Source organism: Magnolia sinica, chromosome 5, assembly GCF_029962835.1.
Source record: "Magnolia sinica isolate HGM2019 chromosome 5, MsV1, whole genome shotgun sequence".
NCBI lineage: Eukaryota > Viridiplantae > Streptophyta > Magnoliopsida > Magnoliales > Magnoliaceae > Magnolia > Magnolia sinica.
The window spans coordinates 12,123,250-12,149,941 of record NC_080577.1 but is presented as its reverse complement, the minus strand read 5'-3'; the positions used below and the strand labels follow the sequence as shown (position 1 = coordinate 12,149,941).

The 26,692-nt window shown below is 41.7% G+C and overlaps 2 protein-coding genes across 2 annotated transcripts; one reads left to right on the top strand and one right to left on the bottom strand.

Moving 5' to 3' along the window:
- Positions 1-16,400: 16,400 nt before the first annotated feature.
- On the top strand, positions 16,401-17,504 carry LOC131247220 (putative germin-like protein 2-1). The gene is made up of 2 exons (XM_058247635.1): positions 16,401-16,654; positions 16,847-17,504. The coding sequence occupies exons 1-2, from the start codon at positions 16,543-16,545 to the stop codon at positions 17,392-17,394; spliced, it is 660 nt and encodes a 219-aa protein (XP_058103618.1). The 5' UTR covers positions 16,401-16,542; the 3' UTR covers positions 17,395-17,504.
- A 2,683-nt stretch (positions 17,505-20,187) lies between these two features.
- On the bottom strand, positions 20,188-20,592 carry LOC131246942 (uncharacterized). Its single transcript, XM_058247402.1, has one exon. The coding sequence runs from the start codon at positions 20,590-20,592 to the stop codon at positions 20,188-20,190; it is 405 nt and encodes a 134-aa protein (XP_058103385.1).
- Between the last annotated feature and the right edge of the window lie 6,100 nt (positions 20,593-26,692).

Sequence of the window (26,692 nt, the reverse complement as noted above, 5' to 3'; positions counted from 1 at the left end):
CATATCCCCGCCTGAATGATGTGTTCCTTCGCCCATGTAGGGAGCATCTCAAAAACCGTCGGTTGAGGATTGATACCATCGAGGGAGACAATGTCGCTGACTGACATGTGGAGCATCTCATCAGGAATTGGTTGAACTGCCCAATCTACAAGTCGGCCTAAACCTGGCCAGTTGTTTTGCTATATGTTGAAAGAACCTTGCCCCACCTTTCATTGCAAATTGCTGTCTAGAAAAGGGGAGAGGGATAGGATGTGTTTCCAAATGGGGGAGGGGGAAGAAAAAGAGGAGGCAGATATACCATGTTGAAGAGAGCCATATCTAGAGGCAACGTAATCAGCCCACAAACTACTTCTTGTGCCAATCTTAGCTGACCATACCATTTTCAATCTGAGCATTGTCATAACATCTCTAAGCTTTCTTATGCCTAAGCCACCTTCTTCTCTTGGCATGGATATTTTATCCCACTTTATCCAATGGCATTTTTTGTTTCCCTCATGCCAACCCCAAAGAAAATTAGAAAAACTAGACTCCATCTGCTTAAGAATCTGAGAAGGAATAGAAATAGCAGACATTGCGTGAATGGGAATACGGTAAAGAATATGATTGATGAGAGTGCACCTGCCTGGTTGTGAAAGAATTCTGGCCTTCCACCCTTGAATCTTGTTCTCAATTTTTTCCTACAAGGGACGAAAAATAGAAATTCTAGCCCTGCCTTTAACAAGGGGAATCCCAAGATAAATGAACGACGCCGAAGAGCTGGGGATCCCAAGACGGTGCTGGATGTTTCTAATTCTATTCACTAGAATTTTGGAGGAGTGATGGACGCAGCTTTTATGGTAGTTAATACGTTGACCTGATGCAGCTTAGTATCAGGAGAGAAATTCTTACACCGCTTTGAGGGATAAGCTACAACCATTAAAGAAAAGGATTGTATCATCAGCATATAACAGATGAGTGATTTGTTTGCAGCCAAGTTTGAGCTTGAAACCTGTACTTAAGACCTCTACTGCTAATATAAAAAGGCTTGGAGATAAGGCCTGCGAAACCTGTACTTAGGACCTCTACTGCTAATATAAAAAGGCTTGGAGATAAAGGACCCCCTTGGCATAGCCCTCTTGAGGATTTGAAGAAACCAACACTCAATCCATTGATAAGAATTGAAAACCAATTCTTATTCCAACATTCTTCCACCATATGAATCCATGATTGAGAGAAACCGAAACCCGCAAGAACCAGCATGAGAAAATCCCATTCTAAGCAATCATATGCCTTTTCCATGTCCAATTTGAGGATTATATTTCCACCTCTAACCTTTGGATCGATATCTCTTAAGATCTCCTGGCCCAAAGCAACACTTTAAACTATTGAGTGGCCTCAAAAAGATGCTCCTTGTTTAGGGGATATAATGTTTCAGAGGACCAAAGCCAATCTATCTACAATAACTTTAGTAAATATTTTATACATGCAATTACATAGGCTGATGGGACGGAAGTCTGAAAAGACTTTAGGGGCCATTTTCTTGGGGATCAGACAAATAAGGGAAGTAGAGAAAGCACGTGGCATTTTACCACCTTGAAAGAAATGCACCACCACTTTATGGATATCTGGCCCAACGATATCCCATCTATTGGCAAAGAAAACACCTGAAAACCCATCCGATCCAGGAGCGTTGTCTCTTGGAAGGGCCATTACTGCTCTCCTGACTTCATCCAACAAGGGATATATAACTCGAAAGATGTTCATTATTAGCATCAGAGATGATCTGCGGGATCGAATCAAGGAGACTCATGCATCATGTTAGGTTCCGACTTAAACAGGGTAGGGAAATACCACACACTTCATCTTGAATCAGTTTTGGGTCAGTTGTCATGTTACCCGATTCTAGCTGAATGTCTTCAATACAGGCCCTCCTGATCTTGTCTATGGTTGACATGTGGAAAAATTTCATATTACGGTCACCCTCCTGAAGCCAATTGTTACGGCATTTCTGTTTCCAGTAGATTTCCTCATCCAGTCCAATTGCTTAAGACGCTTTCTAGCCTTAAGAAGCTCACCTTAGCTGACTTGATGGGAGTTTTATGCTTGAGCTTCCATCTAGATGATGGATTGTTCCACAATTTTGAGCTATTGGAATATATTGCCAAAAACATTTTTGTTCCACTCTTTTAGGTGATTTTTGACTTTCCAGATTTTGATCATGAGATTGATCATGGGCAGGTGTGAAAGGTCTTCATTCCAAGTTTGGCTGATCACATTGGAATACTCATGGTGAAGGATCCACATACGTTGATATCGAAAAGGCTTCGCTGACAACTGCATCACTGGGGGAAAAACTAGAAGGAGAGGACAATGATCGGAGTTTACATAAGGAATTGCTTGACGTGGAAGCGAGGAAAGGAATTTATCCAATTACCATTACATAAAACTCTTTCTAAACATGCCCAAGCCCGAGTGTTACTAGCTTGATTATTGTACCAAGTGAATTTGTTGCCGCTGAATCTTGCATCCAATGAACAAGCAAATTCCATAGCATCAACAAATTTTTTGTAACTGCCTGTGTCCTGATTTCTGCTACCTTGTCTTTCTGATGTGGAGAGGACGTGTTGAAATCTCCATCCACTGCCCACGGACCCAATATATTCCTGGCCATGGAAATCAGATCCTCCCGAAGAGCTCTCCTCTACACTCTTGAACACTTGGCTGACAAATAGAAACCTAGTTTAAGCCCCACTATAAGTGCTATGGTTTCTAGCTCCTATGGTTGTCAAATTTTGTAGTGCCAAAACCTCTTGGAATCTGTCTTGTGTAGCGCATGTGCATATTCAAGACTGTGCATCTCATGTACAAGAAGAAAGATCTTTACTTCAAGAACTTCAAATACAAGATTACATGTTTATGTTCAAGTACAACACTAAGTGTGAATTTAATCTTTCAAACTTCAATAGTTCAAGTTTTCAAAGCTTCGTCCAAGTCAAGACAAAGTTCCTATACTTTGAACCTCAAGCTCAAGCTTCAATGTATTACAAATTCAAGCTTTAAAAGTCTCAAGTTCAAGCTTCATCATATGATAAGATATCAACCTTCGTGAATTTCAAAGATTAGCTATCAACTGAAGCAAAAGAAGATTCAATGTTCATATATCGCTTATAAGGAATGACCCTAGATTGACCCTAAGGAAGGTCATTTTGAATACATACTTTAAATTGGGTCACTTTATAAGTGCATTCACTGTTTCTTGACTAGTCTTGGATTATGTTCGACTAGTCCTAGCATTGGCTCGACCAGTCCAAGAATTCCTCGACCAGTCCTAAGTTTGTTTCTGATTTTTGAGAATTTTTATTATTTTCTTGACCAGTCCTGGAGACTGCTCGACCGATCGTTGAACAGTGCTCGACCAGTCCTGTAGGCTCGACTCAAATTCCAATAACTAAAATGGGTTCCACATGACCAGTCGTGGACAGGACTCGACAAGTCGTGGAGGCCGCTCGACCGATCAAGTAGGTCCTTTGTCTAGTCATGGAACGGCCTTATCTATTCACGCCCAAATTTTTAAAAGTTTGTTGGTCCTTCGACCAGTCGAGCTGACCTCAGGGCCAGTCGAGAGTGCGATTTCTGCACTTATAAATAGAGCGCAAATTTTAGAGTTTGATATCCAATTCAAGTAAAATCAATACGCTGCTCTGAGAGATTAGTCATATTTTTAAGCTATATTGTGCTCATTTAATATTCTCCTAATTTAGTTTTGTTGTATTTGATTTTGTATTCTATATTTCAGTCATATTTGCAGAAGGGATTTAAAATTTTCCATTTCTTGGAATCAAAATCAAATCGAGCTAGCCCAACTTGATTTAATTTTAAAATCATTTAAATCTAGAACCATTTCATAAGTGAGTGTGGACATTGAACTTCTATGTTGAACTTCTACTCTGATTTGGTTCTACCAGGCTACATCAAAAGGAGAATATCCAGATAAATATTTTACATGTGTAAATTCTTTTCTTTTGGTTTCTTTGAGATTGAGCCAGAAAAATCTCATTCTTTTGGTTGTCTGAGGTGATCCAGAAAACTCAGAGTGTGGGGTTTTGAATTGTGTAAGCCCACTTGAAAGACACAATTGTGAAGGTTTTAGGTGAACCTTGAAAAACCTATTTCATAGTGAACGCTAATATCCACTGTATGAGGATATTAGGAGTGGAGTAGTTATGTGGCTGTTTTTCTAAATAGTTGGTGTACACACAAGCGAACTACTATAATTTTCGGTCTTGTGGTGATTGTTTATTTGTGGCTTTGTTGGATGTCGTAATTTTTCTTTACGCATTTGTGGAGAATGTTGTAATCCTTTTATGTATGTGTGGGAATATTGTAATAACTTAGATTCTTTACTTGCTATTTTATTTTTATTCTTTTGTATCAGTTTGAGTTTTTGATACACAGACCATTCTAGGAATCAGTTTGTCCTACCATAAACCTTTAGTTTTTGGCATAAGGTTGTCCTTAGAACAACATCTGTATCAACCTTTCAATACTTATACATTTGATGTTGTTACTTATTTCAGCATTGCGGAATTGTTTATGCGTTATCTCTATTTATTTGTTTAAATTTCGCGGTTAATTTTTTAATTTGGCATAGACCTATTCACCCCCTCTCTAGGACTCTTAGCTCGGCCTTTTCACCCACATACACTCTTTTATCTTCTCTGGACATGGGCTCCAGAATAGCCATACATAGAGGTTTATGATTATGAACTATCCTGGTTGTTGATCTGAGAGTAGCCGTGTTGTCTATCCCATGCACATTCCAAATAATCACACTATCCATCAGTAACATTTCCTGAGTTGATCGCCCTTCTATTTAATCTTCTCAGTCTTCCACCCCATTGTTCCTACGTGAAGCCTGTCGTTGGTTTTGTTTTTTTTTTTCTAACCACAATTCTCTTCTTCCTTCTCTTGGAAGGAGGTTTGGACTGGGGTGGGGTTGTATCATTTGTTGATCCATTTGCCTGTAGGTCTTCATAGAGAGATTGGGATGGTGGCTTGGTGATCTCCTAGATCTATTGGATGGAGAGATCTTCACTGTCGCTATAGTCTCCGCAATCTGGCCTGATAGGGGATTTCCCTCCAACCTGGAACAAAGAATTGTAAGGGGCGAAATCTACTTCCAAGTTAATAGGTTGGATATCTTCTCTGCTATCGACTAGCCCAAAGGGTTTAGCTGGGGTAATCTCCAAGGCGTGGCTATGTTGCCGGAAGAAGAGATGGAGGCTTCTGCATTTATTCTGTAGCCTGTCCAAAAAATCAAACTCCTGGAAATGTATCGGAGAACTGCCTTTCGATCTAGAGCACATGTTTTCCTTTCTGTTAACATTTACTCTAGCCTGTCGAAGAGTGTTATCTATCTGTTTCTCACGAGTATGGGACGAAACCCACTGATTGAAGCATAGCCTAGATCTCTAATCATCGTTTCTATGACTTGGAAGGAGAGCATCCACAGGGCCACGAAGATCCCTGTTGCCAGACTGATATGTGATGGAAAAGGCCTGATCCAGATTTTGTAGTTCCTCAATAGGGCTGGAGTCACTGAGCGTAGTTATTGGCACCATCTTTTGCACTTCCTTAGATGGGGTTCTGCACTTTGCACTATTTTTTAAATCATGCCTTTGATGGGCTGGTGGCCCTCTAGGCTGGATGATTGGGGACAGACAAAAGTGGGGCATAGTCTCTAATGGTTTGTATATGTCTGCTGGAATTCAAATCCAGAGACAAGGGGAGGAACTTGCATTATGGGGTCTGGGACTGAGTTGTTGTTCTAATGATTTGCTGCTCCACTGGATTTTCCTGAGAAACATTCATAGCAAGGGCAGACGACTCTACATCTCCAGGAGTGGAAATAAGGGCTTGTCGAGTTGGATCATCCTGGAAACCAGATATGGGGGCGCAAACTGGATGGGCGATTTGAATTATGGCCAGGCTAGGGTAGATGGGTTGGTGGGCTGTGGGATCGGGAGATGGGAGATAGGTGGCAATATCGGTTGGAGGGGTACGGGGTATGGTCTTATATTAGTAGAGGCCTAGTTTGGTGGGTAGAAGTTGGTTTTGATAGTTGGGGTCTCGCTTGTGGTGTGTTGTTGGAAGAGGTAATAGGCCTAGGTCTGTTGGACTGGGTGGGATGGTTGGGAGGATGAGGGGATGCTGATGGTTCGCGAGCATGAGTGCTATCAGACGGAGGGAGGTTCTTTGGGTCATTTTCACAAACAGTGGGTGGGGGCTCCGTATTATTAGCCCTATCTTGATGGAAAGTTCTTGCAACCCACTCATTAGTAGACTCCTTTGATGTCGGCAATACAGGTGATTAGGAGGATGCCCGAATTCATTATCAGAATTTTCTAAGATCCCTATGATTGGAAAGTCTCGACCGGCTACCTTAAGGTGGCGAGAGCTGTGAATATCCACTCCTGGTTTGAGAATCACCTGAACTCTGCCAAATGCCTGAAAAGATCCTGATCTTGCCACACTATTGATTTCTACCACCTCCCCAAAGGTTTTCGCTAGATCTTCAATAGTGGATGGGTACTAGGAATGAGTTGGGATTCCAAATAATCTGATCCACCTACCTATACCCGAGATGATAACTTCCGAGTACCAAGCTGTGACATCGATCAGTTTCATTTTCTGGTGCAGGATTGAATCTTTGGCGAATGCGGTCATCTCCTAGCTGGATTTAAACTCTAGAATGAATTTCATGGGGGATATTCTGGATATGTCCACTTTTAAGGCTGCAAATGGGGATTTTTAGATGTTGTCAATAATGTGGGTGATGGATACTCATTTGCTTTGAGCTGTTCCTATGAGGGCTGATGATAACTCTTTCTGTAGCTTCCTAACTTCTTGGCTATTTATAGTGATTGTAAATGGCCCCATATTGATCTGAGATGGGGGCTTTGGCTGGAGGAGGCGTTCTTTACTCATAACAGAGTTTGAATAGGACTGGCTTCCCAAAATGAGGGTAGATTGAGATGCAGAGGCATCTCGGTGGGGCTTGCCTTAAATATCCTCTGATTTGCTCTTTGCTTTTTCCAGGGTGATGATCCTTCCATCAATCCTTCGGCCATTGAAAGTGTTGACAGTATTTAGGGCATCCTGTTCGTAGAGAAAATTAATGAAAGCAAAACCATGAGATCTGTTGCGCTCCCTGTCCTATGGGATGGTAATATTCGAAAATTCCCCAAATCTATCAAAGATTCGGGAGAGGTCTTCCACATTTGTGTCGTAAGTCAGATTGCCTGTGAAAATAATGGTGGCTGTGTGTTGCCCTACCTTGCTTCCGTTGCACTAGCCGCCATTCTAAATCCCTTTCTTAACCACATCCCAGTTCTCGTTCTCCTTCTCGCTCTCGTTCTCCTACTCGCTCTTGTTCTTCCATGGGGCCCAATAATTCTGCACTGCCTGGAATCTAGTAGAAAATTCTCCTCTAGATTCTCTCTAGGGACACGCATTTCTCACTGTTTTCGTCTTTACATGGTTTTGTTATTGAAGAATGTAGGAAGAAAAGAAATGATGGTTGCCACCAGATGTCTTGTTCGATCTATCCTATCAACTCCTCATCTGGTATGTTGTGGAATCATGTTGTTGGATCCCATCTATTAGAGTGCGATTCCACGATTCATTGTTGGAATCGCCCTACGATTAGCGTGATTATGTATGAATTTCAGCACCTACCAGGAGTGGATCATGTCCACAAACACAGAGTTTTCCTAGGGCCTCCATCATGCGATTAATGGCAACCTACAACCCTTGCATGACTTGCTGATTATCTCGTTACGTTGCTTTGAAAGTTGTTGTTGTTAAAGGTAAATTTCTTAGAACACCGTCCATGGGAATGTTACCCAACCCATCCGTACATTCGAGGAGAAAGCCTTGCTCTGATACCAACTGATGCAGAGAAGGACATGATGAGGTCGATCACCATCTACCTCAGGGATAATTACTATGAATCCATGGATCTTCTCTGGACGATCCTCACAGATATTCCTTGAATCCACCAGAGAAAAGAAATAAATTCTATTAAAATCATAAATAACTTCATTGATAATTGCCTAATGTGTATGTGCCCCGGTTACAGTATTAATAAAGATAAATAAATAAATCAAAATTTGTAATTACCAAAAATATCAAAATTCTAACTCTAATAAAAGTCATAATTATAATAAAACTCTTCTAAAGCTTAATTTCTATCAATAAATATTCGAAATAAACTTTTCTTAGAAGAGTTCTATCATAATTATAAGTTATTTCTAAAAAAGGAAAAAAAATCTAAAACTCTAAGAATAAGAAAATGTTATAAAAATTGAAATTATTAAAAATAATATTTTTTTCTTAAAATTCCATTTTTGAACTGAAACTGTGCATTTCCATTTAAAACGGACAGAGCGGTTCACCTTCTTTTGGTCTAACCATGCTAAGAATGTATCTGTGATATGTCCTACATCACTTTGTCCAAGGTCCACTATGTTCATAGTGATGGGGTTTTCCTCCTCAGTTTAGAGGAGTAGTGCAACCTATTGTGAAGCAGATGTCTTAAATCTTGTTTCACCGCGCTGCTCGACTGGTTGAATGGGCGGCTCGACCGGTCGAAGGGAGTTGCTCGACCAGTCGAGGTCTGCTCGACTCGAAGTCCAGCGGCTATGTTTTTTACTGCTCGACCAGTCAAGGGCCTGGCTTGACCAATCGAGGACCTGGCTCGACTAGTCGAGGGTTACACAGATTCTGCGAGGATTTTGTACGGACTGCGTAAATTTGAGGCGATTTCGCAGAAGTATGGAAAGAGATTTCCTAAACTATAAATAGGGGTCCTTAGGGCTGTTTTAGGCTATGTTAAGGCGTTTTCACGACCAAGGTGAGAGAGAGAGAGAGAGAGAGAGAGAGAAAAGAGAGAGGAAGCTTGTGGATGGGAGGATTCTACTTGCAGAGGTGATCTACTATGCAGTCGATGTCTCAGCGCTTCTATATCCCCGTGATCGGTGAGATCTCTCTGTTTCATTATTCTCTTATTGTTCATCCACTCCTATGTGAGTGAAGAAAGTTTGATCCAAGCGGTGTGTGCTTGTGATTGGTTGTAACGTTCTACTTCATAGTGAATTGTTGCTCTGGACTGTCTCGTGGTTTTTACCTCTTCGAGCTTCACGTAAAATCTCGTGTCGTGTGGTTTGTGCTTTGATATATTTCATTACTTTATTATATTTCATAATTCTAGTGTTTTGGGAAGCGAGATCCTAAGGTTTTTGTACAACACTCCCAACAAAGTGGTATCAAAGTGTCTAAGTTAGTTGAGTGGAGTGAGATTAGTTCTGAATTATGGAAGGTGACTCATCAAGGATGATCAGTCTCAATGGTTCTAACTGGACCATATGAAAGGCTAAGATGGAGAACCTACTTTATTGCAAGGACTTGTATGCTTCAATTTTAGGCATATCAGTAAAAACAAAGGATATGTCCGATGATAATTGAAAGAAGTTAGACCAGAAGGCGGTGGGGTTTATTAGACTATAGCTGGATGATTTTGTATTCCACCATGTGTCTAGGGAAACCTCAGCCGCTAGCCTATGGCTGAAATTGCAAAGGTTGTATGAGAGAAAGATAGTCAGCAATAAAATTTTTCTGATAAGACAACTTGTGAATCTCAAGTTCAAAGATGGCGGTTCTGTGGCTGAGTACATGAATGAGGTTAGGAATATATTTAACTAGCTCTCTGGTATGAAGATGGTCTTGGATGATGAACTACAGGCCTTACTATTGCTTAGCTCATTGCTTGACAGTTGGGAGACTTGATGGTGTCTTTGAGTAACTTCGCGTCAGATGAAAAGGTGTCTATGGAACATGTAACTAGTTGTCTCTTCAATGAGGAAACAAGGAGGAAGTCTCAAGGGTCTACTCAACAAGAAACCCTTGTGACACAAGATTGGGGGAGAAGAAATAATAGAAAGGGCGGGAATGCCCAAGATAAATCAAGAGGCAAGTCAAGTTTTAGGAAGGATGTTGAATACTGGAATTGTGGCAAAAAGGGCCACTACAAGCATAAATGTCATAAGAAGAAGAATGATAAGAAAAGAAAAGGAAAGGGGAATGGAGGTGAATTAGACTCCACTGCGGTCGCTTCAGATGGCGACGCCATAATTATTCTTTTAACAAATCATGATGTTTGTCCACGGCTACGAGTTAGGACACCGACTGGGTGATAGAGTCGGGAGCCTCGTTTCATACGACTCTGCGTAGGGATTTCTTCACAAGCTACAAGTTAGGTGACTTTGGGACTGTGAAGATGAAAAATTCTGGCGTATCGAAGATTGTAGGGGTCGGTGATATTTGTGTGAAGACTGATGTGGGCTGCACATTGGTTCTCAGGAATGTGAGGCACATTCTAGACCTTCACTTCAACTTGATGTCGACGGAAAGGTTGGATGATGATGGCTATGAAAGCTGATTTGTTGGTGAGCGTTGGAAGCTCATCAAGGGTTCGTTGATCACAGCCAGTGGGAAGAAGTGTTGCACCCTTTACAAGGCAAGTGTCAGTGTGTGCAAGGGTGGGTTGAATGCAATGGAAGATTAAGTTATTGACATGTGGCACAGGCATCTAGGCCACATGCGTGAAAAAATGCTTCAGCTACTAGCAAAGAAGTGGCTCCTTCCAGAAGTGATAGGTATACCTCTCAAAACCTATATTAACTGTTTTTAAGAAAACAATATAGAGTTTCATTTGTTAAATCTACTTCCCATGTTAATAAAATACATGCATTAGATTTAGTTTATTTTGATGTTTGTGGTCCTATGAGGATAAAAACCTTGGGTGAGGTATTGTATTTTGTCACTTTTATAGATGATACATCTAAGAGGGATTAGGTTTATACTTTGAAATCCAAGGATGAGGTTTTAGGTGTGTTAAAAATATTTTATGCTATGGTCGAGAGAGAGAGACATGTAAATTATTAAAGTGCATTCACACTAACAATGGTGGTGAATACATTAGTGACTTCCATGAATATTGTAAGTCCTTAGGTATACGGCATGAACAGACGGTTCCCAAAACCCCCTAGCACATTGGTGTGGCTGAGCGAATGAATCGCACCATTGTAGAGAGAATCAAATACATGTTATCTCATGCAAAATTGCCCAAGATGTTTTGGGAAGAAGCAATGCACACTACAGTATATTTGATAAACAGGTCTCTATTAGCCCCGTTGAATGGAGAAGTATACCTGAGAAGGTGTGGATTGGACAAGATCCTTCGTATAGTCATCTCAGGAGGTCCAAGCTCGATGCGAAGATCAGGCAATGTGTGTTCTTGAGGTACGGTGATGAAAAGTTCGGCTATAGATTGTGGGATCCGACCGAGAAGAAGCTCGTCAGGAGTAGAGATGTTGTCTTCTTTAAAGATCAATGTATAGAAGACATTAAGCCAGAGAAGACCCAGCCTAGTTCAGGTGAGCTAGAGGACATGGATCTGGTTACTCCTCCTGCAGTGCCTGATGACGGGGGAGTACAACAAGGTGCAGAGAACGAAAGAGTTTTTACAGAAGATGGACCGGGGGAGCAGCCCCCACTTAATCCACTTGTTAAGCCACAGGTGAGGAGGACATCTAGGGACAGACATCTGTCCAAGAAGTACTTGCCACATGAGTACCTCATGCTCACTAATGGGGGAGAGCCAGAATATTATTCTGAGGCCCTAGCCGACAAGCATAAGGGGGCGTGGTTGAAAGCTATGCAAGAGGAGAGGAAATCCTTACATAAGAACTACACCTATGATATGATGAAATTGCCTAAGAGTAAGAAAGCTTTGAGTAACAAATGGGTATTCAAAAAGAACGTTGAGCAAAAGAATTCACAAACAAAGTTTTAGGCCAGACTTGTGGTGAAAGGGTTTGGTCAGAGGAAGGGTATAAACTTCGATGAGATATTCTCACCAGTGGTGAAGATGACATTCATACGAGTGTTGTTGGGTTGGCGGCTAACATGGATCTGGAAATAGAACAGTTAGATGTTAAAACTATCTTTCTCCATGGTGACCTGGAAAAAGAGATCTACATGCACCAACCAGAGGGGTTCAAAGTCAAGGCTAAAGAGCACATGGTGTGTAGGCTTAGGAAAAGCTTGTATGGTCTGAAACAAGCTCCAAGGCAATGGTACAAGAAGTTCGACTTGTTCATGTTAAAGCATGGATATAACAAAATGGAGTTGGACCACTGTTTGTTCACGCGCAAGTTCTCAGATGGTGATTTCTTAGTTCTACTTTTATATGTTGATGACATGCTCATCATGGATAAAGACATCAAGAAGATCGATAGGGTAAAATAGGAATTAGGCAAGTCATTTACGATGAAAGACTTAGGCCTGGTTAAACAGACATAAGAATAGAGATAACCCATGACAGAAGCAGCAGAAAGCTTTGGTTGTCACAAGAGCGGTATATTGAGAAAATCCTATAGCGGTTCAATATGAATGCAGCGAAGCTGGTTGGTACTCCATTAGATGGTCACTTCAAATTGAGTGGCAAGCAGGATCCAAAGACGAAGGCAGAGGTGGATAAGATGATGAAGATACCCTATGCGTCAGCGGTAGGAAGTTTGATGTATGCTATGGTGTGTACATGCTCGGATATAGCATATGCGGTTGGTGTTGTTAATCGGTATCTTGCTAATCCTAGCAAAGAACATTGGGCAGTGGTGAAATAGATATTGCGGTATCTAAGAGGCTCATCGAGGTTGAGCCTATGCTATGGCAATGGAAAACCTGTGTTAGAAGGCTATATAGATGTAGATATGGCAGGTGACATAGACTCCAGAAAGTTTACATTGGGATTCGTGTTCACATTTGCAGGGGGAGCGATCTCTTGGTAGACTAAGCTACAGAAGGTCATAGCATTGTCAACAAAAGAGGCTGAGTACATTGCAGTCAAAGAGGCATGTAAAGAAATGCTTTGGATGAAGAGGTTCTTACTAGAACTTAACTTGAAGTAGGAGTAGCGTGTAGTCTATTGCGATGGTCAGAGTGTTATACACTTGAGCAAGAATCCAAGTCAGTACTCCAAGTCGAAGTACATAGAGATTCGATATTACTGGATCAAAGATACTTTGGAATAGAAGGTGTTATAGCTTGAGAATGTCCACTCGGATGATAATGGGTAAAATATGATGACCAAGGCATTGCTCAAGGGTAAGTTTGAGGCTTGTAGAAACCTGGCTAGCTTAAAGAAGGCAAATTCCTCCTGAATAAAAAATGGAGAGATTCGATGGAGTTTTCCTCCTCAGTTCAAAGGAGAAGTAGTACAGCCTATTGTGAAACGGATGTCTTAAATCTTGTTTCATCGCGTTGCTCGACCGGTCGAAGGGAGCTACTCGACCAGTCGAGGTTTGCTCGACTTGAAGTCCAGCGGGTGTGTTTTTTGTTACTCAACTAGTAGAGGGTCCATTCGACCAGTCAAGGAACTGGCTCAACTAGTCGAGGGTTACACAGATTCTGCGCGGATTTTGTGTAGATTGCGTAAATTTGAGGTGGTTTCGTAGACATGCAGAAAAGGAGTTTCCTAAACTATAAATAGGGGTCTCTAGGGCTATTCTAGGGTATGCTAAGGCATTTTCACAACCAAGATGAGAGAGAGAAAAAAGAGAGATGAAGCTTGTGGAAGGGAGGATTCTGCTCGTATAGGTGATCTACTACACAGTCGACGTCTCAGCGCTTATACGTCTTTGTGAGATCTCTCCGTTTTCATTATTCTCTTATTGTTCATCCACTCATACGTGAATGAAGAATGTTTGATCTAAGCGGTGTGTGCTTGTGATCTGTTGTAGTGTTCTACTTCATAATGAATTGTTGCTCTGGACTAGGTCCTATGGTTTTTACCTCTTCGAGGGTTTTCCACATAAAATCTCTTGTGTTGTGTGATTTGCGCTTTGATTTATTTCATTGCTTTATTATATCTCATGATTCAAGTGTTTTAGCAGGTGAGATCCTAAGGTTTTTATGCAATGCTCCCAACACATAGGTGGGCCATGTCTTCCCCCATATATAAATTCCCACCCACTGGTGAATGAGGCGAGTGGATTGGGTGTTATGATCAAGGGTTACCCAGTTAACATTGTAGTGGGTATTTCCTTGACTACGGCACTCACCTAGATGTATGTATTGTATATCCAGGCTACCATCAGTTTGTCTACTACATTTATGTTAGGGTCTAAAAATGGTAACAATCCAAATCTCAACACAGGAAAAGGCAGTTATTGAATGCGGGGCATTAAAAACTTCTTTAGGCCTAGTGTAATATATATATATATATATATATATATATATATATATATATATATATATATATGTGGTAGCAATCCAATCTGTTAATGGGTCATACAGATCTGGATAAAGGGAAAACAAAAAATCAACTTGATCCAAAACTTTTGCAGCTCACAAGAAGTTTCTAACAGTCAAGATGGGCTATGACTTGAGAATTGGATCTGCTTCATTTTTTGGACTATGACTTAAAATGAGCTGTAAAAGCTGATAGATAGTGTGGATATACAACACATATAACAAGATAGCCCCACAGTCAGGGAGAAACAACACACCTGACCTACCGTGAATGTAAGCTTGCAATCGTTTTGAGAAATTTATCTAAGAAAACTCACGATTCAGCCATCGGTGGCGACGCCAGAAGTAACAAACGTGAGGTAAAAGGAGAGATGAATTTAAGGTTTGATCCTGCTGGAATCGTTCCTGGAAAATGCTTCCATCTTCAATCGAATGATAAGTGAAGCGTTCTGCTCGCAAGGTTCGAACCCAACATCTGAGCTCATACGTAAGCTACGACCTGAAATATTAACAATGCAAAATCTGAAATCCAAATAATAATTTAATGATGGTGAGTCACATAGGCTGGGATAAGACCACATTGGGTTTAGGGAAGTGCCAGAAAGCAACGGGTAGGATTTTCTGATTGGTGTGCTTGTTGAGCCATGGGCCATCCACATTGATGGTCCATTTCTCATCCATGGCCTACACGACTTTAGGTGGACAGTTCATATACATCGGACGATTTATTATATGCAGAGCATCGCATACTCTACTGTAACCAAGTAGATGGGCCCACCATTGCCTTTACCCAGCTTTAGTGCTTCGGTGTTTTTTTTTTTTCATGTGGAGAAACATACAAGTAATTCGGGTGGGCCTCATAGAAAGAGGCGAAGACCTCACCTATCCTATAGCTATAAAAAAACATTCTGCCTCAGCCCAACCTGACAGCGCCGAGCCCCACCCTGTCAAGGAAAAGTGAACCCCGAGCAAGGGGTTAAGTCCGCAACTGTGTCCGACCTTAGACATCGCTACCTAATTTGGCCACCCGTCCACCAATCCATTGGCATCTCTCCGCGTGGAGGAGATCCTCAAGGTGGCCCTCTTCTTTAGACGGGAAATCCACATTAGTGGATGTTACCCTGACTGTGGGGCCCACCTTGATGATCGTGTTGTATATCCATGCCGTCCATCCATTTTTCTGTATCATTTTAGGATGTCTTCCTAAATACTTAATCAGGTCCAAATCTCTGGTGGACCCAACACAAGAAACAGTGGTGGTTGAATGCCCACCATTAAAAACTACCTCTGGCGCACCTGGGGACAACCGTTATATATGCTTTTTTGTCATCCAACCTGTTGATATGGTCAAACTGACCTTGGTGAAGAGAAAAATACAAAGATCAGCTTCATCCAAAACTTGTATGGCCCCAGTAAGTTTTAATGGTCAATCACCATAGTTTCCTGTAGTGTGGTCCACCTGAGATTTGAATTTACTTAAATTGTAGGATTAGGTCTTAAAACGAGATGAAAAAACAGATGGACAGTATGGATATACAACACATTCATCAAGGGAGGCCCATAAGGTCAGGGTATCACCCATTAACATGTTACCCAGGTACCGCTTAATCCGCTCTCAAGCAATACCCGGACCCATTCTCGACCATATGATGAGACATCACAGCACGACGGACCTTAGCATATCTCTTCTCACTTATTTTACATCCCTCTCGTATTCGAGTAGGACTGGTTAGCATTTTTATTTTATTTTATTTTATTTTTTCTAACAAAGGAAATTTGTATTAATGAGTAAATTAGTCTCGGGCTATACATCAACACGCTTCGGGAGGGCCTGCGACAAAAGAGGCCGGCCCTCCTATCATATTAAGAAAGACAAGGTGGGCTAGTTCTCACGCATATATGAAATCCAGACTTGGTAAACAAAGGACTATATTTTCCAGAAGCAACTGACTCAACCAATTCCTTCTTATACAGAGTCGAACAGGAACAAGTCTTGGATTTGAAAAAATAACAATAAATAAACCTTCATTTGCTTCTAAAGTAATTATAAGACCATTTCAGTGATAAACATTTCCTTAACTCTATAAATACTAGCTTAATCTTCTTACAAAACCCACAGCCAAAAAACACTCATTATAAGATTCAGGGTTTCCTAGCTTAAATACATAAACACTCCCAAATATTTTCAAGATGGCCACTGGCTTTCTTCTCCTAACATTCCTTGCATTTAGTTTCTCATTTGCCGCTGCATCCGATCCCAGCCCTTTACAGGATTTCTGCGTTGCTTTGAACAACAGCGAAGGTATGTTCACTCCATGTCAAGTAATTGCATCCAAAAAAAAAAGAAGAAGTAATTGCATCAATGCTGCAAATGTTTCATACAAATGCAATCCACTTAAAAGGATTCATGTGATGGGTCACCTTTATGTTGGTTTAATAGGTCTTGAAAGAATATGCTGCTTACAATCTCTTTTTTTGTATTATATGATGGCAGTGTTGGTGAATGGATTTGTGTGCAAGGACCCAAAGGAAGTTCAAGCTGATGATTTCTTCTTCATGGGACTGGACAAACCAGGCAACACGGATAACAAGGTTGGGTCCGTTGTGACCCCAGTGAATGTAGCCCAGATACCTGGACTCAACACCCTCGGTGTCTCCTTGGCTCGGATAGATTTTGCACCCTATGGTCTCAATCCACCCCACACACACCCGCGGGCCACAGAGATCCTAACAGTATTGGAGGGCACCCTCTACGTCGGATTCGTCACTTCCAACACTGAAAATCGCTTCATAACAAAGACCCTTCATAAAGGCGATGTGTTTGTCTTCCCAGTAGGCCTCATTCACTTCCAGTTTAACATCGGCAACACCAATGCCATAGCCATTGTAGGATTTAGCAGCCAGAACCCTGGAACCATCACCATTGCAAAAGCTGTGTTTGGATCGAATCCGCCCATCTCAGATGATGTTCTTGCCAAGGCATTCCAAGTTGACAAGAAAATAGTTGATTATCTCCAATCGCAGTTTGCAATGAAAAACTAGAGCACGCTCCCTTACAATAAACTCCCTCAGTAATTTATGGTGTATCCAGATATAGTTCTTTACTTACGTAAATGTTTGAATAAAATGGGAGTGCAACGTATTTGTTTTTATCTGTCTTTTGTTTTCTTTCTTTATTTGTTTCTGTTTAATGCTTTCCGGTTGATTTTGGCACTCTCTCTCTCTCTCTCTCTCTCTCTCTCTCTCTCTCTCTCTCTCTCTCTCTCTCTCTCTCTCTCTCTCTCTCTCTGCTTGCATGGTTCGCGAAGTTTGTTAAGATGTAATGAATAGGACATAGCAACTTCGACAATTTGAGATTGATCATTTCATTTCAAATTAAGTGAAGAAGCGTTAAAAAGAAGCATTAGCTGGGGTAAGGAAGGAAGAAAATAAAGTAATATTATATGTAAATCATCCACCTATTGTACCTCTTGGATAGACTCCCTATCAATATCTATTTTCTATTCAGTTGGAGCCATTTTCCTCTACTTCAAGTAATTTTCTCTTGGTGATCTCACGCAAGGGCTTGTTGGTGAAGAGGATGAGGTTATAGGCCCACTCACCCAACACCATCTCTTTGGGACTCCACAATGTAGACCCATGTGCCCTCACAACGGTTGGCTATGATCCCTGGGGGCCAAGCTCATCGCAGGGTTCATGGATGCCCTGGAAATAGGCCTCTCAAAATGCAGACCACTCTCATTCATATGATGAAACAAAAGGTGTTGGATTAGACCACACGCAAGATATGCGTTAGAGGTACCCAGCTCTGATGCGGAGGGCCCGAATTAGGTGCAGCCCCAGCTGCACCCAACACAGTCAGGCGTAGACCAATTCTAATAGTTCATCGCATGGTCTACACGTTCCATATCAAATGTACCGGATTAGTTTCATGTGGGACTAAACACATATCACATGAGACCTATAAAGAGCTTTGGACATACCTAGCCATGTTATAAGTGTAGTGCCTCACTGGTTTGTAAAGAGAAGGAAACATAAGTTGAGCCATAGCTCCCTTAATCGTCTATTCCAATCAACCATCAAGACCTGCTCACACACCAATCTGAACTGACTATTAAGTATGATTTCCTTCCACACGTCATCTGGATCAGCCATCCAACCACTCATCTGTACCCTCGATTCACTTAAATCGTTCGTTCAAAACTATCCACTTAAAATGGTTCTCTTGAAATTCCAAACTATCCATTAGAAGGACTACCTTGGAGCGTGCCAAATGTACAGTGCACATCATCCCAATCAGCAACCAGAGTGTAAAATCCAACCAAATCATCCACAATTGTAAAATACCTCGCAAAAAGCACGTTTAACAGAACACTAGCTCTAAGAGCGAGGCCTGTAAAGTTCTATCTGCCGTTCGGCCAAAAAACAAATTTATAAAGGATATTAATTAATACCCTTTGTTTTTTTTCATGCATCATCCTTATTTTCCACTTTTGGTGATACAAAATTACCAAATGTGCAATATTTTAGTTCCCCCGGAGTGAGCTGAGATTCAGTACTGGTTTTTATTAATTTAATATGTGGAATAAAATATTACATTATGCATCAGTCATGAAAGATAGATTCAAACCATTAATCATTGGGGCCCACCTAATACCAGCTTGACTGATGTATGTATTGTGTATATCCACGCTGTCTATCAGTTTGTCTGCTAATTTTATGGTAGGGTCTAAAAAAAGCAATCCAAATCTCAACACAGGAAAAGGTAGTTATTGAACGCCCATCATAAGAAACTTTTTAAGGCCTACCGTAATATTTATTTTTTATCAAACTTTTTTTTTCTTTTGAAAAGATATTTACTTCAGGTATAAACTTTACACGAACTGGACAGGTATTCGGGCACCCCTGACTCAATTAAGAAGGGGCAGCCTATCATATTGTTGGGACTGTTTGTAGGAACCTGCTGCTGTACCATGCACAACAAGAATAGGGACTGTTTCTAGGAACCTGCTGTTGTACCGTGCACAACAAGAACAGGGAAGAGAATCTGTTTTTCTGTTGGCTTCAGCCAGTCACAGATAGAGAAAGAACCAGTTTTCTTCTTCTTTTTCAAAAGAAGCTGCTGGAAATTGTTATTTTATTTCATTGCTATAATCGGATACAGGGAAGCAATATATAGGTATCTGGATTCGTTGTGAAATTACAAAATTGTCCAATCTGGTATTCATTAGGTGCATGTAACAGAACATGGAAATTCAAAAGTTTGAAACGGTAGAGCTGAAAGATAGTGCTGGAAATGCTCATGGAATTCAAAACTTGAAATGGTGCTGGGAGATAATGTCAGAAACGTTCAAAATGTCTGTTTGGGTTTGACGTTTCCAACAATCCCCTTCAAACTAAAATAAGCTTCATTCCAAGTATCAATCTTAGTCGTCTGAATGCATTTGTCGATGGTGCCTTGGTGAAAATATCTGTTACCTTTTTTTTTTTCAAAAAAAATTCATTACTGAAGATGAAATCCTTTACAAAGCGCTGCACAAAAGGATTCGGGCCCCCACCCTAACATAAAAGAGAGAGGACCGATCGTAAGAGGACAGTAACGTCCACCTATTTACAGAAAGGCTAGAAAAGGGGGGGAAGAAAAACTAAGTGCACGATCTGATCGTCCCTAGCCCCACCCTGTCCAAAACTATCATCCCTCGGACATGCGCAGGAAGGGACCGAGAATTGAGGTGGATCGTAGTTTGCTGGGAGGGTGCTACCTTGGCGAGCCAGAGCGTCTATAGGACCGTTTCCTTCTCTGAGAGTGTGGAAGAAAGAGAATTGTCTCAGACGTCACAAACGGTTAATTCTAGCTATCCAAGGATTCCATTTCCAAGGACAGCCTGACTGAGATGAAAGGGTATCAATCACCAGACGAGAGTCTGACTCGACAACGATCCTATCCAAACCTTTCTCCAGACACAACACCATCCCATTGTGAATGGCACAGAGCTCCGCCAGATTGTTGGATCCATTCACGTAGGCCACGGAGAAGGCAAATAGAAAAACTCCTCTATCGTTTCTACATATGCCACCCCCTCCTGAGGGACCAGGATTGCTTAAATTGGAGCCATCAACATTTAATTGGACCCAACCAGGGGTTGGCTTACTCCATTTCACCAGGACTGAGGAGGAGTGTTTCAGAGGGGTTGGCAACTGCAAAGGAGTAAACGTGCGAGGCCAATCCAGACTGCCCATTATCTCTTCACCGATGATCAAGTTAGCCCATCATCGTACACGGGCTACCGATCTTTTGATGTTCATGGGAAAGTTGTCGAAAACAGCCTCATTCCTGGAGCACCAGAGTTCCCAAAGGATGAGGATTGGAAGGACAAACCTGACAGCTTTTGGAGTTGCTCCGGGAGCCGCGGCATTTCTCCAATGAACCAGCTTACTAGCAACAGAGGATTGGAGTAAGGGAGGGTCGACGCCACACAGCAGACCGGACTTCGACCAGAGAGTAGAAGCCTGGCGCCTGAAGAGAAAAAGATGCTCCAAAGATTTTGATTGCAATCCGGGGAGATCCTCTTCGAGGCAACATCGGCACCTAGAGGCAAGGGCCACGCCTTTTGCTTGAACTCGCTGTCAATTGGGGTTGCATTCTGAAGAACTCTCCATAAGAAAATGGAAAATTTTGGAGGAAGGGAAGCATGTAAGAGCCAGCTTGCCCACTGAGGAGGCAGGGATGCAGTACACAATAGGCTCCAGGCAGACCGTAAGGAAAATCTGCCCGACGGTTCAAGGGGCCAAACACAAACAGAATTTCCGTCAGTTATTGAGAAGCCGCCATTGAAAATGTCGTCGATCAGCTGATGTGGAAGGAAGGTTAACGCTTGGGAGGGAGGGAGGAGGCTTAAATACCCAAGGATGTCTTTCACTTGAAGATCTCTGAGATCATCACGGATTAGGCTGGTTACCAAATGCTGGATTGGACCCCTGCCCATCTAATTCTCGGACCAAAAATTTAGCTCTCCTCAACCAACTTCCCATTGAACCGTCTTTGCCAACAGGGGAATGAATTCCCTGACTCTTTTCCACAACGGGGAGGGATTAGGGGAGGGGCGCAAGGAGGTGAGGGATAGAGATCCCTGTGATATTTGAACCACATTAACTTCCCCCAAGGGCTTGTTGGCGCACCATATTTGACGTACCCAACCAAGCTTTAGCCAGTGAGCATCCATAACTTCGTTCAAACTTCGAATCCCTAGCCCTCCTTCGATGATTTGCTTAGAGATCTTGCTCCAAGCCAGCTAGTGAAATTTCTTCTTCCCATCAACCCAACCCTATAAAAAATTTGAAAAGCTTTTTTCGATTTTTTCAATTACCTGGCGTAGGATGTGCATAACCGATAAGATATGGATCGGGAGGCTTCCTAGAACATGATGAATTAACGAGATTCTACCTACTTGCGATATCAATCTACCAGCCCATCTGGAGATCCGACTACCCACTTTATCCAACAAGAACTGAAAAGCTGAGCATCTGATTCTACCTTTGCCAAGAGGAGCTCCCAAATAGGTGATCGCGTCGCTAGCTTTACGGAATCCAAGAATACGCTCTGTGGACCTGATTCTAACTGGGGATAGCAGATTAGCACAAATGAAAATACTCTTGCGGTTGCTGATTTTCTGACTTGTTGCTGGATGAAAAATGGACAGGAACTGATTGAGGTGACGTAGGTTCTCCTTCTTTCTGTTTGTGAAGAGCAGAATGTTGTCAGCATAGAGTAAATGAGAGGGAACGGGGCAGTCCCGTCGCATTGCAAAAGGCTGACAACCTCCACTCGCCAGCATGAGGTTCAGGTTTAAAGAGAACGTCTCTATCGCGATGAGAAACAGAGCCAAGGAGAGAGGGTCCCCTTGTCTCAAACCCCTAAAAGACTTGAAGAAACCCGTTGGTTCGCCATTGATGATGATGGAGAACCAGTTGTTTCCCCAACAGCATTCCATGAGCAGAATCCACTGATGGCTAAAACCAAATTTGCGGAGAACTCTCTTTAGATAATCCCAACTAACCTTGTCGTAAGCTTTTTCTAGGTTGAGTTTAAGGATAAGATTTCCTCCCCGAACCTTTCTGTTGATGTCTCTAATGACCTCTTGGGCAAGCGCAATGTGTTCGACAATCGATCTTCCCTGAACGAAAGCTCCTTGTTCCTGCGAAATTAGCTTAGGCAACAATGAACTCAATCGATTAGCTAAGAGCTTGGCAAAGATTTTGTAAATTACATTAAACAGACTAATAGGCCGAAAATTGGAGAAGGAACCCGCTGACTGGGATTTGGGGATGAGGCAGATGAGATTTGAAGAGAACACTCTAGGAAGAGGAGTCCCTGCCAGAAAATCTGTCGCAGCTTTAAGAATATCAGCTCCTACAATATCCTAACAACTCGCGTAGAAAGCTGCAGAAAATCCGTCGAGGCCGGCAGCCCCATCTTTAGGAAGTGAAAAGGCAGCTGCTTTGATCTCCTCCATGGATGTAGGAGCCAGCAACATTTCGTTGTCAGATTGATTTATGGGCTGAGGAACCACCTAGAGAAACTCAGGACCGGCGCTGACTAGCTCAGCAATATCTGCCACCTATTCAGTAGTATGACAATTTCACCATTTTCTACTTTACTTGATCTCTTAAGAAGTGATACCTAGTATCAATGTGCTTGCTCCTTCCATGCTGCACCAAGTTTTTGGCAAGTTTAATTGCCGACTTGTTATCCACATATATAACGATGGATTCCTCTTGTGGATGTTTCAGCTCTTTTAGCATGTTCTTCAACCATATTGCTTCACAGACTGTGGATAATGCTGCCACGTACTCTGCTTCACATGTGGACAAAGCAACAACACTTTGCTTCTTTGAGTTCCATGTGAAAGCAATAGATCCAAGATAGAAAACATATCTTGTGGTGCTTTTCCTTTCATCTTGGTCACATCCCCAATCACTGTTTGAGTATCCATATATTATTGCTTCATCTTCGTATGGATAAAAAAGACCAAATTCCATTGTTCCTTCGACATACCTAAGGATTCTTTTTGCAGCTAGCTAGTGTGATTCTTTTGGCGCTTCCATGTACCTGCTTAGAAGTCCAACAATGTAGACGATATTCGGCCTTGTGATTGTGAGATACCTTAGGCTTCCAATCAAACTCTTGAATAGAGTCGAGTCCACTCTTCTTCCTTCTCCTTCTTTTGTTAGCTTCAGGCCCGTTGCTACAGGCGTGTTCACGGTATTACAGTTTGCCATCTTGAACTTTTTAAGCAACTCCTTGGCATACTTTTTCTATGATATATAAATGTCGTCGACTTGTTGTTTTACTTCGATGCCCAAGAAGAAGGACATCAATCCACCATCAGTCATCTCGAACTCATTAAATAACATACTTGAATTCTTCAAACATCACCTAACTGTTTCCTGTGAACAACAGATCATCAAGATATAGGCATGTTATGAGGATATCGCCATGAGTATTTTTCTTGATGTAGAATGCATGCTCATATGAACATTGGGCAAAGCCGTTCTCTTGAAGATAGTTGTCAATGCGTGCATTTCAGGCACGAGGAGCCTACTTCAACCCATAAAGGGCTTTCTTCAGTTGATACACTTTGTGTTCCTCCCCTTGAACAGAAAAACCTTCAGGCTAGTCAACACAGACCTCTTCTTTCAGAATTCAATTCAGGAATGCAGATTTCACATGTAGTTGATAGATCATCCAACTGTGATAGGCTGCAAGGGAGATAATCATCTTTACAGTGTCAAGGCGAGCAACAAGAGCGAAGACTTCTTCATAATTCACCCCGTATTTCTGTTTGTAACCCTTTGCTACGAGCCTTGCCTTGAAGCGATCTATTTCACCATCAGCATTTCACTTGATCTTGTACACCCATTTGATGCCAATAGTTCTTTGTCTTGAGGAAGTAAAGTCAGATCCCATGTATTGTTCTTCTCAATGGCTTGGATCTCCTCTTCCATAGCCATCTTCCAACATTCTTCTTCTACAGCCTCCTCAAATGTAAGAGGCTCGTACTCCGCATACAAGCAAAACAAATTTACTTCCTCAGTTTCAGTGTAGATATCGTTTAGGCTCCTCATTTTGATAAGAGCCAAGGGTGAAGGAGAACTGGATGAAGACGTGCTGGCTGAATTTTGATTTGATGGAATACTTCCAAATGAGATGGAACGTATCATTGGACTTTTGCGTGTAGACGGTTCAGCGGAAGAGGGTGTTGCAGGTGTCTGTTCTTGGTTCTCATGCTTATCTTCTTCATGTTCTTCAACCTCGACTTGATTTTCTTTGGCTGAATCTTCCTCGTTCATTTCCAGGCTTCTTCCTCGCAGAATACTAAATCTCTACTCACCACCACTTTATTGGTTAGTGGGTTGTAGAGTTTATATGCCTTTGACTCTTCACTGTAATCGATGAAGATGTATTTTTTGCCACGATCATCAAGCTTCTTTCTTCTTGCTTCTGGAACTTGAGCATAGGCGACACACCCACAAATCCATAGGTGTGCCATGCTCAGTTTGTAACCACTCCATGCCTCCTATGGTATCGTATTTCTTATGCTCTTGGTTGGACACCGATTGAGCAAGTAGGTAGTACATGCAATTACCTCTACCCAGAAGCTCTTTGACAGGCCTTTCTCTTTGAGCATGGTTCTTATCATGTCGAGGATGGTGCGGTTCTTTCGTTCCGCAATGCCATTCTGCTGTGGCGTGTAGGCTGTAGTGTGTTGCTGCTTGATGCCTTGTTCCCTGCAATAATCTCACAATGCATTTGAGGTGTATTCTCCACCTCTGTCAGATCTGAGTACTTTAATTCTGTGACCACTTTCAACTTCAACACGAGCTTTGAAAATTTTAAAAATAGCGAAATCGAAAGATTTTTCTTTGATGCAATACACTTAAAGTCTTTTGCTGAAATCATCAATAAAAGTAATAAAGTATTTATTATCTCCAAGAGAGGGTATTTCAAGTGGTCCACAAATATCAATGTGAACCAACTAAAGTGGTTCCTTTGCTCTTTTGGACACTCCACTTGGGAAGGAGTTCCTTTGTTGCTTGCCGAGTGTGCACGCCTCACACACATGTTCTAGAGCTTCAATAGTCGGCAAGCCATGCACCATACTTGATGAGGATAAGAGTTTAAGGCTGCTGAAATGGAGATGCCCAAAGTGAAGATGCCATCTCCATGAATCATTCTTCATGAGTCCATAGAGGCACTTCTCAGCCTTTGTGTTAATATTGAGCGGAAACATGCGATTCTTTACCATTTGAACTTGAGCCACAAGTCTCCCATGTGCATCTCTTATAGAGAGTGAATAGTTTTCCATGTGTATGACATACCCCTTCTCAAGGAGTGGCCGATATTAAGGATGCTACTTTTCATGTTTGGTACATAATACACATTGGAGATAAAATTTGGCACACCATTCTTCTGATAGATTTTAACTTTTCCTTTACCTTTCATAGGAACTTTTGATGAGTCTCCTAGACTCACATTGTCACGAGCATTTTCTGCCAGTTCCACGAACAGCTCCTTCTTTCCACACATGTGGTTACTCGCACTAGAGTCGAGATACAACACGTCATGTTGATCACATGCTTCTTCTATGCAAGAAGAAGTGTGAAGTCTTCTTTTTCATGATTTGATGCTTCTGCATAATTAGAATGCTCATCTTGATCTACTGGTTTGCTCCAGAAGTTTGACGCATAATGGCCGAACTTGTTGCAATTGTAACATTGAATATTTTTTGTATTTCCATGTCCATGCGTGGATCGACCTCTACCATTTCCTCTTCCATGGAAATTGGTAATCTTTTGTTGATTTTGTGATTGGCTTAGATAATATCCACGCCCTCTACCTCTTACACGATTGCTAGTACCATGGCCCCCTCGTTGTGTAGGACCATTCTTTAGAGTCAACTTAAACTCTACGGCATGTTCAAGCATTGAACCTGCATTCTTTTGCATTCGTTGCTCATGTACTTGCAACGAGCCCATCAATTCTTCAATGGACAAAATTTTCAAGTTCTTAGATTCTTCTATGGCAACAACCACATGCTCAAATTTGGTTGTGAGGGATCGAAATACTTTTTCAACAACCCATACATCTTCAATCTTTTTCACCATTTCTTTTCAAGTTGTTAACAATAACAAGTAACCTTGAAAAAAAATCAGAAATGGTCTAACCTTCCTTCATGTGTGAGGTCTCGAATTCGGTTCTAAAAGTTTGGAGACGAACCTTCTTCACACGATCAACTCCTTTGAAGATTGTGCTAAGAATCTCCCATGCTTGCTTGCATGT

What these genes read in the sequence shown, in the direction of transcription:
- LOC131247220 (XM_058247635.1), top strand. Translation starts at nt 16,543, where the DNA reads ATGGCCACTGGCTTTCTTCTCCTAACATTCCTTGCATTTAGTTTCTCA. An exon ending in TGCTTTGAACAACAGCGAAG is followed by an intron (nt 16,655 to 16,846) that starts GTATGTTCACTC and finishes ATATGATGGCAG; the next exon opens with TGTTGGTGAATGGATTTGTG.
- LOC131246942 (XM_058247402.1), bottom strand. Translation starts at nt 20,592, where the DNA reads ATGGGCAGTCTGGATTGGCCTCGCACGTTTACTCCTTTGCAGTTGCCA.